This window comes from Trematomus bernacchii, unplaced genomic scaffold (genome assembly GCF_902827165.1).
Source record: "Trematomus bernacchii unplaced genomic scaffold, fTreBer1.1, whole genome shotgun sequence".
Taxonomy (NCBI): Eukaryota; Metazoa; Chordata; class Actinopteri; order Perciformes; family Nototheniidae; genus Trematomus; species Trematomus bernacchii.
The window spans coordinates 1-13,662 of record NW_022987554.1 but is presented as its reverse complement, the minus strand read 5'-3'; the positions used below and the strand labels follow the sequence as shown (position 1 = coordinate 13,662).

General features: G+C 45.4%; 1 protein-coding gene across 1 annotated transcript in view; it reads left to right on the top strand.

The window, feature by feature from the left end:
• Positions 1-13,387, top strand: part of LOC117477232 (caskin-1-like) — a gene marked incomplete at both ends in the record, with an annotated part of 37,247 nt that extends 23,860 nt beyond the window's left edge. The window contains 10 exon segments of the mRNA XM_034123895.1: positions 1,089-1,170; positions 1,820-1,920; positions 4,487-4,597; positions 6,900-7,001; positions 7,240-7,378; positions 8,156-8,293; positions 8,602-9,287; positions 11,094-11,446; positions 11,448-11,646; positions 12,989-13,387. Coding sequence (XP_033979786.1) covers positions 1,089-1,170; positions 1,820-1,920; positions 4,487-4,597; positions 6,900-7,001; positions 7,240-7,378; positions 8,156-8,293; positions 8,602-9,287; positions 11,094-11,446; positions 11,448-11,646; positions 12,989-13,387 — 2,310 coding nt within the window.
• Between the last annotated feature and the right edge of the window lie 275 nt (positions 13,388-13,662).

The window sequence follows — 13,662 nt, the reverse complement described above, 5'->3', positions numbered from 1 at the left end:
TCATCACATGTGTCCCCTCTTCTTCATGTCTCTTCTACATCAACATGTGTCCCCTCTTCTTCATGTCTCTTCTACATCAACATGTGTCCCCCTCTTCTTCATGTCTCTTCTACATCAACATGTGTCCCCTCTTCTTCATGTCTCTTCTACATCAACATGTGTCCCCTCTTCTTCATGTCTCTTCTACATCAACATGTGTCCCCTCTTCTTCATGTCTCTTCTTCATCAACATGTGTCCCTCTTCTTCATGTCTCTTCTACATCAACATGTGTCCCCTCTTCTTCATGTCTCTTCTTCATCAACATGTGTCCCCTCTTCTTCATGTCTCTTCTCTCATCAACATGTGTCCCCTCTTCTTCATGTCTCTTCTTACATCAACATGTGTCCCCTCTGTGTAAAGAGACTCTGAAAGTTTCAGGAACAAGATTCTCTCTCTTTTTGATCCATTTCTATAAAAACCTGTCTGAAAATGAGCTGATCAGATTTTGGCCACTTGATGATGTCATAACGATGTTTTGTCTTGTGTAACCCATTAGCCAATCAGCAACCAAGGTAACCCCCCCCCCCCCCCTTATCACCTGAATCTCCTCCTAGAGCACCATTGAGTTCTTTGTAACCAAATCTCTCTCAGAGGGGCGTGGGGAGGGGCTCCTTATTTTCATCTAAAGTAACAGACAGAGAATCAGCACTTTGGAAACAGGGCTGTAATGATCTGTTTGGTGTTTCAGCCAATCAGAGACAGGCTCTGTATATATCTGAGACCTGTGATATATTGATGAAAGACAGTACAATAGGAGACCTTTAAAGGCTGATAATATGTTTTGACAGCTGGTTCTACTGCCCCCATGTGGTCAAAAACTATAAACAATTGCACATTCAATTCAGCCAGGTGTGTGTTGCTCCATGCCTGATCATTTTGATGCGTGTGTGTGTGTGTGTGTGTGTGTGTGTGTGTGTGTGTGTGTGTGTGCGTGTGTGTGTGTGTGTGGTGTGTGTGTGTGTGTGTGTGTGTGTGCGTGTGTGTGTGTGTGTGTGTGTGTGTGTGTGTGTGTGTGCGTGTGTGTGTGTGTGTGTGTGTGTGTTTGCAGCTTCTCGCCACCGTCCTGTCGCAGTCGGCCAAAGCTAAGGAGCATCTGATGGAGCAGGCCAAGTCTGTGGACCAACCTGCAGGTAGGACAACAACAAGACAATGGTATATATCATATATTAATATCACACTGTGAAAACACTCAAAGTTAGTAAGTATTATTAGCAAGATGTATTTAAAATATTAATTAAATGTATATCAAAAGCACCAAATTAAATCCATATTGTTTGCATGTTGTTAAAAGTTGCTATATCATTTTTACTTTTAATCAGCTAAGTAAATGTACAGAGTTATATCCCACAGCTGCTGTTTCACTGTGATGAGTTCACTTACATTAGGTTTCCACATATAACCTTTTACGACATGGATTAACCGTTTTTTTTGTTAAAATTGGTGAAAACTAGCGTAGAAAACCAAGAAAAAGACCAAATGAAAGCGAGAGTCGTGTCTGAAGAAGCTACTGGTCCTTATGTGAGACACACACACACACTCAGATCTTGGCTGGTGTTACAGACAGATGGCCAAGGCAGGGGATGTAGGAGGAAGCGTGTGATTGGTTGAGAAGGTTTGTTATGTCTTAGAGAGCAGGAATCTGATTGGTCCCTAATCAAATCAATGTGTGAGACTTTGACCAATGGTGTGGAAGAGTAGGGGTCAACACTTATCATCCATCAGATGTTTACAGTGATAGCACGGCAGCTTGACTCTGACCAATGGCGTGTCTCCCAGCAGCCTCCTCTCGGACACCGAGCCAATCAGGATGTCCGCTCCACGAAGCGCCGCCTTACGACGCCACGGCAACCAGGAAGGGGGAGGGGCCATGCGAGGGGAAGGTAGGACAGTCCAAGAGTCTCACATTCAGTCCTTCTCTCTCCCTCTTTCATACGAGGCAATCAGCATCAACACTTAACGGCCACACGATGAGAATGTAGCTCAAACACCACCCTTATATATCTATACACACACACACACACACACACACACACACACACACACACACACACACACACACACACACACACCAAGATGTCCCAGCGGTTTCTCTCGCAACTGGCCTCGTCCGTTCTACGAGTGTTCGGATGCAGCCATGACACGGTGAGTGTGTGAATGAAATCCGGCAAGGAATCTGTGAACGAGGAATCTTTTGTATGTGTGTGTGTGTGTGTGTGTGTGTGTGTGTGTGTGTGTGCGTGTGTGTGTGTCCCTATCTTGCTTATCTGCTACCTGCAATCCATCGTTTTTCTTTTAGTTGCAGCTTCTCCTCTTCCATTGCAGCATTTTTACTTCCTTTGCAGAGATAAATGTCTCTCTATTGATGGCTGGTAGGTGCGCCTCAGGCTAGCATAATTCTAAATATCAGTGTGTGTGTGAGTGTGTGTGTGTGTGTGTATGTGTTTGGTGTGTGTTATGGCAGGTTACCAGCAGTGTGCATGTCGTGGGTGGACTAACTCGGCACAAGAAGTGTGAAATCTGAGCTTACACCATGTACAGTAAGCTTTTATTTACTGTAGTGTGTGTGTGTGTGTGTGTGTGTGTGTGTGTGTGTGTGTGTGTGTGTGTGTGTGTGTGTGTGTGTGTGTGTGTGTGTGTGTGTGTGTGTGTGTGCGTGCGTGTGTGTGTGTGTGTGTGTGCCCGCGCATGCGTGTGTGTGTGTGTGTGTGTGTGTGCCCGCGTGCAACAGGTGTGTATGTTTGCGGGCCAACATTTAGGTTCACGTATCATTATATAATAATTTCATGCGTGATGAACCAATGAGCATATTTAAGTAGCAGGTGGTCGTGGTGTGCATCGTTTGCCTACAATGTGTGTGTGTGTGTGTGTGTGTGTGTGTGTGTGTGTGTGTGTGTGTGTGTGTGTGTGTGTGTGTGTGTGTGTGTGTGTGTGTGTGTGTGTGTGTGTGTGTGTGTGTGTGTGCTGCCATGTAAGCCATGTTATCACGGCCATCTGTTAGCAAGAGTCCTGATTCCTCAACACCCATCGTACTGAAGATACCGTAAGATTTGAGGGAACAACATTCAGATTTTGGGGTTAGTTTTAGGGTTAGGGTTAGTTTTATGGTTAGTTTTAGGGTTAGGGTTAGTTTTAGGGTTAGGGTTAGGGTTAGGGTTAGCAGAATGGAGAGAGACACAAAGGAAGCAGGACTCTTACAAGAAGCAGAGTGTTGGGGAATGAGTCATGCAGAGGTTTTATAGCAGGACTTTGCAGCAAATCAACAACTAGAACAACTATAACATTACCTTTGAAACAACAACTCGTACGAGCACAAACGTATTGTGTTCCTTCTCTCTATTACGACCCACAGGACTCTTCCTCAATTAGCGCCACTAGCGTTGGACGGACAATAACATGTCCTTAACCCAAACATCTTTTTTAACATTTTAAAAACATGGTTGACATTGGGGAAGTTTGATTTGGTTGTAAACATGAGACTTAGGTTCAGAAAAAGATCAAGTCAAAGTCAACTTTATTGTCAATATTCAGTTTGTGTTTACAGACAGAGAGATCGAAATACCGTCTCCCACAATCCAGAGGAATACAAAATACAAATATATGTGCTGTGTTCAATTGGGATGCATCTCTTAGTTCACTTCCATGTGGAACACCGTGATCACTTTGACCGTATAGTGTTGTACTTTAAATCCAACACTGCTGCTTTGCCGTCATAGGATCCCTAATATGATCAGGGCCTTTCTCCCTCCTAACTTTAGCCTGGTTTTCACTACAGAGCCAAGCAGGACTAACTCAATGACACTATGGGACTTTAATATGATCCATAAACGTATAATGATATATATTGGTGTTATAAATGCTAATTCGTGGCCTCTGATGGCCCTACTTGGCCCTGTTGAGAGATCTTTAAGTCATATTCGAAGAGGTGCATAAATACAAATCTTGTGATCCATTTTCTAGGTCTAATCTTTAATATATATTCATTATAATACATTGTATTTTTAGGGTATCCACGGACACTTTACAGGCTAAAATTCATAAAAACAACAATACAAGTGGGTATCTACAGTTTTTACCAGATTATTTTTAATACTTACTTGCTTTTTTCTGTTTGGCCACAAACTTTTTTGAAAGGGTTTTTGTTTCTCTAGTCATAGGAAAGACTTGACAGAGGTAAATAACTTTCTAATACAATATATTATAAACCTTGTGTTTAAAGTGCAGGGCCTTTCTCCCTCCTAACTTTAGCCTGGTTTTCACTACAGGGCCAAGCAGGACTAATTCAATGACACTATGGGCATCTTTATTATGATATATTTATTTGTTTTGGTTTTATAAATGCTAATTATTGGCCCCTGATGGCCCTACTTGGCCCTGTTGAGAGAAAAGTGGCTGTTGCTAAGCAGACTCAGAGCCAATCACAGCATCCCCCCTGTCTTCTCTCCGTAGAGCTCAGAGGCCGTTGTCCAATGGCTGAGCGACTTTCAGCTGCAGGTCTACGCTCCAAACTTCCTGTCCGCGGGCTATGACTTGCCCACCATTAGCCGAATGACCCCGGAGGTAAGGCATCTGACCCCTGACCCCCAGAGAGGCACCTGCAAGGACCACAATGGAAACCAGTCTGCACGACTTTGAATTGTGCCGTCCTTGATGTTTCCCAGATGCATGTGTACCATTTCCCTGAGAAAGTTCTTGAAGAGCACTATCCCTTTCCCACCTACTGTAAAACCTTACACGCTTGACCTGGTCTCTCTTAGATACCTGAGAAACACTTCTGGTAACAACAACTGGACACTAACTTTAATAAATATGAAATGGAAATTAAGCTTTTTAACTCTATTGTCGAAAAATAAGATTTCCGAATCTAACTCTCAGCAAAAATGTTTACAATTATAACTTTTTTAGGGGTTTCCATTTACCCCAGTCTGTTGTTTCAATAGGGAAATCCTAGTAATTTAAATGCATTGTGAGTTAAAGCAATATAAATCTAATACATGGACGACATTTAACTATATCAATAGTAGTTGCAAGTAAACAGTACAGTAAACATCCCTATAAAGGTTCAAACACCGTGCAGTTGAGTCTCTTGGCTCTCATCAAAGACATTTGACGTTTGCTATGCCATCTGCTTAGCAAGAGTATCTTAACTACTAAACGTCATCCCACAGAACATTAGCTGCCTTTAGCTTAGCAGTGGTAACGTGAAGTCATGTGACCTTCCTGTAGTTCCTTTATAGCCCAACATTAGCCACCTTTAGCTTAGCGGTGGTGACGTGAAGTCATGTGACCGTCCTGTAGTTCCTTTATAGCCCAACATTAGCCACCTTTAGCTTAGCGGTGGTGACGTGAAGTCATGTGACCGTGCTGTAGTTCCTTTATAGCCCAACATTAGCCACCTTTAGCTTAGCGGTGGTGACGTGAAGTCATGTGACCGTCCTGTAGTTCCTTTATAGCCCAACATTAGCCACCTTTAGCTTAGCGGTGGTGACGTGAAGTCATGTGACCGTCCTGTAGTTCCTTTATAGCCCAACATTAGCCACCTTTAGCTTAGCGGTGGTGACGTGAAGTCATGTGACCGTGCTGTAGTTCCTTTATAGCCCAACATTAGCCACCTTTAGCTTAGCGGTGGTGACGTGAAGTCATGTGACCGTGCTGTAGTTCCTTTATAGCCCAACATTAGCTTTTCACTTCAGAAATCATAAAGTGGTGTTAATATGTGGAGATTATCCTGCTGAACTCAACCTGTAAGTATCATAAACGTTTGTTTGACACAGAGATTATTTTCTGCAGTAATCCAAAATCACATGGAGGAATCCCATTGACTTGTTTCGAGGTCTGCCCTTGTGATGCTACTTTCAGGATCCACTACAGAATTACATCATCCCTGCACTACTCTTTTAAAAATAGCTCAACATACCCACACATCCTCCTGACCCCCGATCACCTCCCACACTGCCTGTTCTGAAATAACTATACGAATGCTCTCTGCCACGCTCACCTACATGCAAATCATTTATAGTATATATAAATTATTTGTACATGTACTTACACTTCGGGGCTGTGCATGCTGAATGGTTCAGAGCTGAGCTGACTTTAAAAGGCTATTGTTAATAAAAGATATGTCGTAGTAATCTTGCCTATTCTACCGTGTGTTTGGGTCGCATCTGCATATCATTTATTCATCTGTGTGTCTGTCTGTGTGTGTGTGTGTGTGTGTGTGTGTGTGTGTGTGTGTGTGTGTGTGTGTGTGTGTGTGTGTATGTGTGTGTGTGTGTGTGTGTGTGTGTGTGTGTGTGTGTGTGTGTGTGTGTGTGTGTGGGAGTGTTATGATTTTCCATGTATGTTTGTAAAAGTGTGTTCTCGTGTCTACACCTCAAGAAATACACAGAAACAAAACTCACCTGATGATGTATTTTCTTTATAAATAACAATTTTAAATAAATCTGCACATTTTCATTTTCAATACACTTACTTGTGTATTGAGTATACAATTATGAATTTAATGGATATTATGGAGCGGATTCTTTCCAGATGCTTCCTTTTCACTGCAGACATTCGCTTTGCTTTTCAGATGTCACGCTGTCACTGTTTCTTTGTGTTGCAAGTTTTCTTCTATGTGTGTTTGTAACAGAGACAAAGTGTGTGTGTGTGTGTGTGTGTGTGTGTGTGTGTGTGTGTGTGTGTGTGTGTGTGTGTGTGTGTGTGTGTGTGTGTGTGTGTCTGCTGGAGTCTTTGGGAGATTGTGTGGAGGAAGGAAAAAGCCTGAACATGCCACGACTGTACCTTACTTGTGTGTGTGTGTGTGTGTGTGTGTGTGTGTGTGTGCGTGTGTGTGTGCGTGTGCGTGTGCGTGTGTGTGTAGGATCTGACGGCTATTGGAATAACTAAACCGGGCCACAGAAAGAAGATGACGTCAGAGATTAACAAACTGGGTGTCAATGATTGGCTGCCTGACCACAAACCTGTGAGTACAACCCAACACTGACAACACAACACCATGTTTTTTTGTTTTATTTTGAAAAAACACCTTGTGCCACTTCCTGTCTTTGTGTTTTCCTGCTTCCACACTGTTTTTGCCTTTTTTAGATGAACACACAAACGCAGAACGAACAGATGTGCAAATATCTAAAAACAAGCTGTACTGAATTTCATTAATAAAGGTCCATCTTATCTTATCTCATGTTTCTGGTGTTTTCCTCCAGGCCAATCTGGGCGAGTGGCTGTCTGCGATCGGGCTGAGTCAGTACCACCAGGTGTTGGTTCAGAACGGCTACGAGAACATCGAGTTCATCACCGACATCACCTGGGAGGACCTGCAGGAAATAGGCATCATCAAACTGGGTAAGTTATTGTTTTGACATCAGTACGTATGAAGAAGATTTGAAAGTATGAAATGTGAAATGTGCAAGTGTACCGAGCCCCTAGGTTAGAAACACATTCATATGTGGTTAACTTAAAGGGGACCTGTCATGCAAAATGCACTTTTGTACGTCTTTTATAAATGAATATGTGTCCCCGGTGTTCCAGGGAACTCACCAAGTGTCAGAAAACACAACCCTCTGTATTTTCCTCCATACCCAAATCTCTAAAAAAGGGGCTGCAACGGATCTGATAAAAACTGATCCAGATTTGAACACTGTCCTGACGTCAGGACGGTGGCGCTACGGCTATTGGGCCAACTCCACCAATCAGGAGGAGACAGCCACGGCCATTGCCGTTCGAAAGCGCTGGAGACGCTGTAGTACATATGCCAGGCCTGTAGGTGGTGCTGTTCTCGCAGAATCAACCCTTGCTAAAACAGAGCTAGAAATTGTCAAATTGAGCAAAATGAGGCATGGCTAAAATGCATGATCTGTTTGGTATTTTGAAAAAAAAAAAGTATAAATATGCCTGATATAGGTATGGTCCTACACTATATTATTCAAATATAGCATGATAGGTCCACTTTAAGTTAAAATGAAGGTAAGGTTAATAATTCACCTTATGCCTCTTTATACTTGCTTTGGGCCTTCATAGTAATAGCTCATGTGTACTCTTTGATTGATAATGATGTAGTTTATACTGTATGTAAACTTATAGAGGTGATCTTAATTAAAGTACTGTTATTATTGTTTTCAGGCCACCAGAAGAAGCTGATGCTGGCGGTGAAGCGTCTCGCTGAAATGCAGCGCGGATCAGACGGTCGGGGGAAGAAGCCTCCACCAATCACACACACACAGCAGGAAGCGACGTTGATAGACAGCCCGCCTCCAGAAGGTGAGCTAACAGATCACAAAGAACTCAATGGTGCTCTAGGAGGAGATTCAGGTGATAAGGTGGGGGGGGGGGGGTTACCTTGGTTGGTGATTGGCTAATGGTTACACAAGACAAAACATCGTTATGACATCATGAAGTGACCAAAATCTGATCATGTTGATGTAGAAGAGACATGAAGAAATGGGTTTTGCAGAACATTGAACACGTACTGTAGTACCTTCATGCTTATCTAATAAAGTAAATTCATGCCCTGTCTTTTAAATATTCATATTAATCGAATTAATTACTTTTTTTTACTTTTATCTCAGAGCTCATGTCTCCAAAGATGAGCTCCTTCCAGGACAGCGAGTTGAGCCCCGAGCTGCAGAGCGTCATCATGACACAGCCAGGACAGGAAGTCAAAGCTCAGCGAACACGAAGCAAAGACCACGAGGAGATTCTGATTGGAGGAGGAGGAGGAGGAGAACGAGAACGAGGAGGAGGAAGAGGAGAAGAAAGAGGTGTTGGAGGAGGAGGAGGAGGAGAACAAGGAGGAGGAGGAGAAAGAGGAGAAGGAAGAGGAGGAGGAGGAGAAAGAGGCGGAGGAGTTATTGGACCTCCACCGAAAAAGGAGGCTCGGACAATGCGCCAGCAGAGCAGCCAGGGGAGTCGAGGCAGCGTTTCCTCTCAGGGGAAACACCGTCACTCCCACTCCCACTCCATGCCTGCGCCTCCCTACACGCCTCCTCACACCTCCACCAAGCCTAGGACCTCCTCTTCCTCCTCCTCCTCCTCCTCCGTCCAGAGCACAGCTTCTCCGCAGACCAAACACAAGCCCACGCCTCCGTTCATCCAGGGCGAGAGACCCCAGTCTCCTCGATCAAACCCCCCGCAGTCTCCAACCCAACGAGGGCCTCCGATAACCCAGATTCCCCCCCAGACACAACAGCAGCCTCCAGACGTGATGCAGAACCAGGCTCAGCCTCAGCACCCCCCACAGACACAGGGGATGGAGGTAAGGGACTTCAAACTGAATTAAAGCTGCGAGCAGTGATGAGCGGGTCTTCAGACTCGGCCGTCGGCAAACGTGGGAAGTTTCGGGCCGATCGAACAATCTCTGTAGGACTTACAGCAGTAACATAAACATCTTGTTTGATGGCGAGTGATCTTTCGCCATGGCAACGGTATATGATGTCACCCCATAATACAGTTAAATGTCTTGAGGGCTGCATCATTATCAAACATGTGACGTTTTGGGCCGTTTGGAGCATTTCCACTGAAGTTATGAGAAACCCGTGTTTCATGGCGAGCATTGTGTTTCCATGGCAACGGCATTTGACGAAAAATCTCATAACTGACATGTAGATGTCTTCAGGGCTGGACCGTTAGCACACGTCAAGTTTGACCACTTTTTGACCATTTACATTATTTACGTTATAGCAAAATCGGGTTTTACGGCGAGGAATGCGTTAGCAACGGCGTTTTAGCGAATCTCACAATTGTCATATAGACATGTTGTGGGCCGGACCATTAGCCATAATCTGAGGTCTGGTGCCATTTGGACGATTTTCCTAAGAGTTACGACAACACCGTGTTTTAATGGCGAGGGATACGCATCCCTGGAAACGGCATATGATGAGATCCCAGATTTGGTGTAGAGCTGTTGAGGCATCGACCGATGATATACAAGTGTACTATACAAGTTTGATGGCGATCGGACCGTGTCCATTGGAGTTACAACGGCATCGTGTTGGATGGATAAATCGCGTTTTTCCTACGCCAAATTCAAAATGGCCGACTTCCTGTACGTTTTTGTATACACCTCCAAGAGGCTTTTTGGTTCCTGTCTGCATATAGGTAGCGATTTGAGTTGGTGTGGGGGGGGGGGGGGGGGGGGGGGGTTAAGTTCAAAACGGAAGTGGGCGTGGCTTGCCCATTTTTTTATGCAAAGTTCCGGAACCCATTTCACACGTCTATTTTCACCGGTCCTGATGTGCGTGTAACATTTTGTGAGTTTTCATATATGTTGCGGTAGTCAAAAGTGCGATCAAAGAGGGCAAATAAAAATCATAATAATAATAATAATCCTATCGATTACAATAATGTAGCGACTACAGTGACGTGGGCTACCTACTGTCATGATTTTGGCCCCTTTCTCTGTGCTTTTTCCCGTGGTTTTCCCTGTTATCTGTATGTTTCGCATGGTTGTCGCTCGCTTCGCAAGCAATTCAATTGATCCTATGGATATCATGTGAGTTGTAGTCACTAGGCTTGCGCGGGCTATCTGCTGTCATGATTTCGGAAACTTTTTCTGTGCTTTTGCCGGTCGTTTTCCCTGTTTTGTGTGTGTTTGGCAGGGTTGTTTACAATAAGGTCTTCGCCCACCTCTGGTCTCAGACCCTAATAATCCTATCGATATAAACCCACGTCACTGTAGTCGTGCGGGCTACCGACTGTCATGATTTTGGCCCCTTTCTCTGTGCTTTTGCCCGTCGTTTTCCCTGTTTTGTGTGTGTTTTGCATGGTTGCTGCTGCGCCCACGTCACTAGGCTCGCGCGGGTTATCTGCCATCATGAATTCGGAAACCTTTTTTGCTGCTTTTGCCGGTCATTTTCCCTTTTTTGTGTGTTTGGTTGGCTTGTAAATAATTCACCTTATGCCTCTTTATACTTGCTTTGGGCCTTCATAGTAATAGCTCATGTGTACTCTTTGATTGATAATAATGTAGATTATACAATTTATTCTGCTAATTACGCCAGTTTATATGTAAAGTTGAAGAGGTGCTTTTTAAATAAACTTACCTTAACTTTAACCTCAACAGCCACAGGTCCCGATGCTGTGTCTTCCTCCAGAGGTCTCTGAGAGGGAGGAGCCATCACGCCCGCACACCCTCCCCCGATACAACTTCTCCGAGGGGGAGTGTGACGACAAGGAGGGAGAGGGGGAAGCCGAGGTGGTGCTGAGTCCACTTCCTGCCCCGGTGGTCAGAGGAGACGGAGTTAAATACGCAACGCACCGAGTCAGCCGCAGCCACTCGGTCCGCAACCAGGAGAAAATACGCAACCACTCGCAGACGTTAGCTCTGCGTCAGAAGAAGAAAGGACCGCCTCCACCTCCGCCCAAACGCTGCAGCTCCGCCATCTCCACCTCCACCTCCAACCTGACGGAGAGCACGCTCGTCACCGCGGGGGGGGGGGATGCTGGACGTGCCGTTCCTCCAGCAGCGGAGGGCCAGCGACCTGGGGGTCTCCGTGGAGACGGTCGTCATGGAGAAGAGCAGCGTGGGCAGCGTGAGGAGCATCGCCGCCATGTTGGAGCTGTCGTCCATAGGAGGCGGACCAAAAGGCATGGCGCTGCAGAGGAACTTCCTGCAGGTAGGGGGGAGCTCTTTCATTGGTTGCACAAAACACCTTGAATTATGATTTGCCTTAAAGTACCAGTAAGAGTTCCTTGAAATGAAATCAGTTGAACAAATACTTCCTAAGGAAGGAAATGAACCGAACCGTGAGAGCCTTAACAATCCGGGCATGCTGCCGTACTTCTCAACGAGAATGCATTCATGCACTAACAATATCAAGTACACGAGTACAGGAATGAAGACAGAGGACAGGTCTTGTGGGTCTTCCTTAAGGAGAACACTTAGGGTCTCAGGAGCCGCTTCAATGGTACTCTAAAATATTGTATATCCACATACATGTATGTAGTTAATGAGCTAAAGCAGGGGTTTAGTGTGGGAAGGTGAGCCTCCCCTCAGAGAACATAAGAACAGCCGCGCCCCCCCTCCCAATTATTATTGCTATTATTGTTATTGTTGTTGTTGCTATAATGCAGGGGTATTCAGTAAGAGGTCCAGTAAGAGAACATGCTCTGTTTTCGCTGTCTACCTTTCTCGTTTTTGAGCACGCCATTTGAAATGACTCACTGCTGTTTCTCTCTTCTTGTCTCGTCTCTGTGTTTGAATCTATCGTGCTGACTCACTGACTGCACCCATTTGATTGGCTGAGTAGCGTCACCTCCTTAAAACATCAAACAATAACTTTTAAAAACCTTTTTATCTTTATGTTTTAAACTTTTTTTTAAAACATTTTCAACATGGTGGATAAATCCTTCTCTGCTCCCGGCAACACACTGAACGACAACTTTGCCTCCTTATTAGACTCAGCCCTACTTTAGTGGGAACAATGAGTCTGCGTCTTTGATGAGGCGGATGATGCAGGGATGCAATGTGGACGGGACTAAACGCAGATCCTCCTCTGGCCTTGACCCTTACTTGCTTTTCATCAAAGTCAATGCGGAAAACCCGCACTCACACAGGTAGGTGGAGGCAGGGGCGGACTGGAATCTCACCCAGCCAGGCCCACACAAATTGGTAGAGCACGCTCGTGAACTGTCAATGGGGGGGGGGGGGGGGGGGGAAACGGCCCGCTGAACGGACCTCTGTTGCCTGTCAGCGCAACTTACGCTGACGACCGGCCGTTCTGTGATTTTCCAGAACACAAAGATGGCCAGTCCGCCCCTGGGTGGAGGTGAGGGGAATGAGCACTTTTACAGCCTTTTCAACGAGGTGGGGGAACTCGGTCTCCACAGAAAGCCAAAAGTGTGCAAGTGACACTTTACTCGTCTTTTTCTCGTTCCCCAGGGAGGCGCGCCTCACACTTTGAAAACCGCTGAGCTAAAGCATTATATAACAAATTCATTTATGTGTGTGTTTACCAGGTGGGTAAAACTCGCGATGCCATTGGTCTGGACGGGGAGGTGGTGAACCGGAGGAGGACCATCAGCGGTCCGGTGTCCGAGTTGGTGGAGGCGGCAAGAAGGGAACAACCCACTCCTCAACCTCAACTCTCCGTCCAGCCCTCACCCTCCGTCCAGCATCCTGCCTCCTCCCCTCCACCAGTGAACGCCTCCTCCAACAACCCCCCGTCCTCCAACAACCCTCCGTCCTCAAACAACCCTCCGTCCTCAAACAACCCCCCGTCCTCAAACAACCCTCCGTCCTCCAACAACCCCCCGTCCTCCCCCCAGCCTCCGTCCAGTTCGTTGGAGAATCTACCGTTTGCAGACGAGGGAAGTCTGACCATCCGCCGCCAAGGACGAGGAGAAGGAGAAGGACAGGTAGCTATCTATATATATGTTGTCTTTCTTTCTTTCTATCCATCTATCTATCTATCTATCTATCTATCCATCTATCTATCTATATCTCTCTCTCTCTCTCTCTCTCTCTCTCTCTCTCTATCTCTCTCTCTCTCTATATATCTATCTATCTTCTCTCTCCTCTCCTCCTCTCATCTCTCTCTCCTCTCTCTCTCTATCTCTCTCTCTCTCTCTATCTATCTATCTATCTATCTATCTATCTCTATCTACTATCTCGATCTATCTATCTATCTATC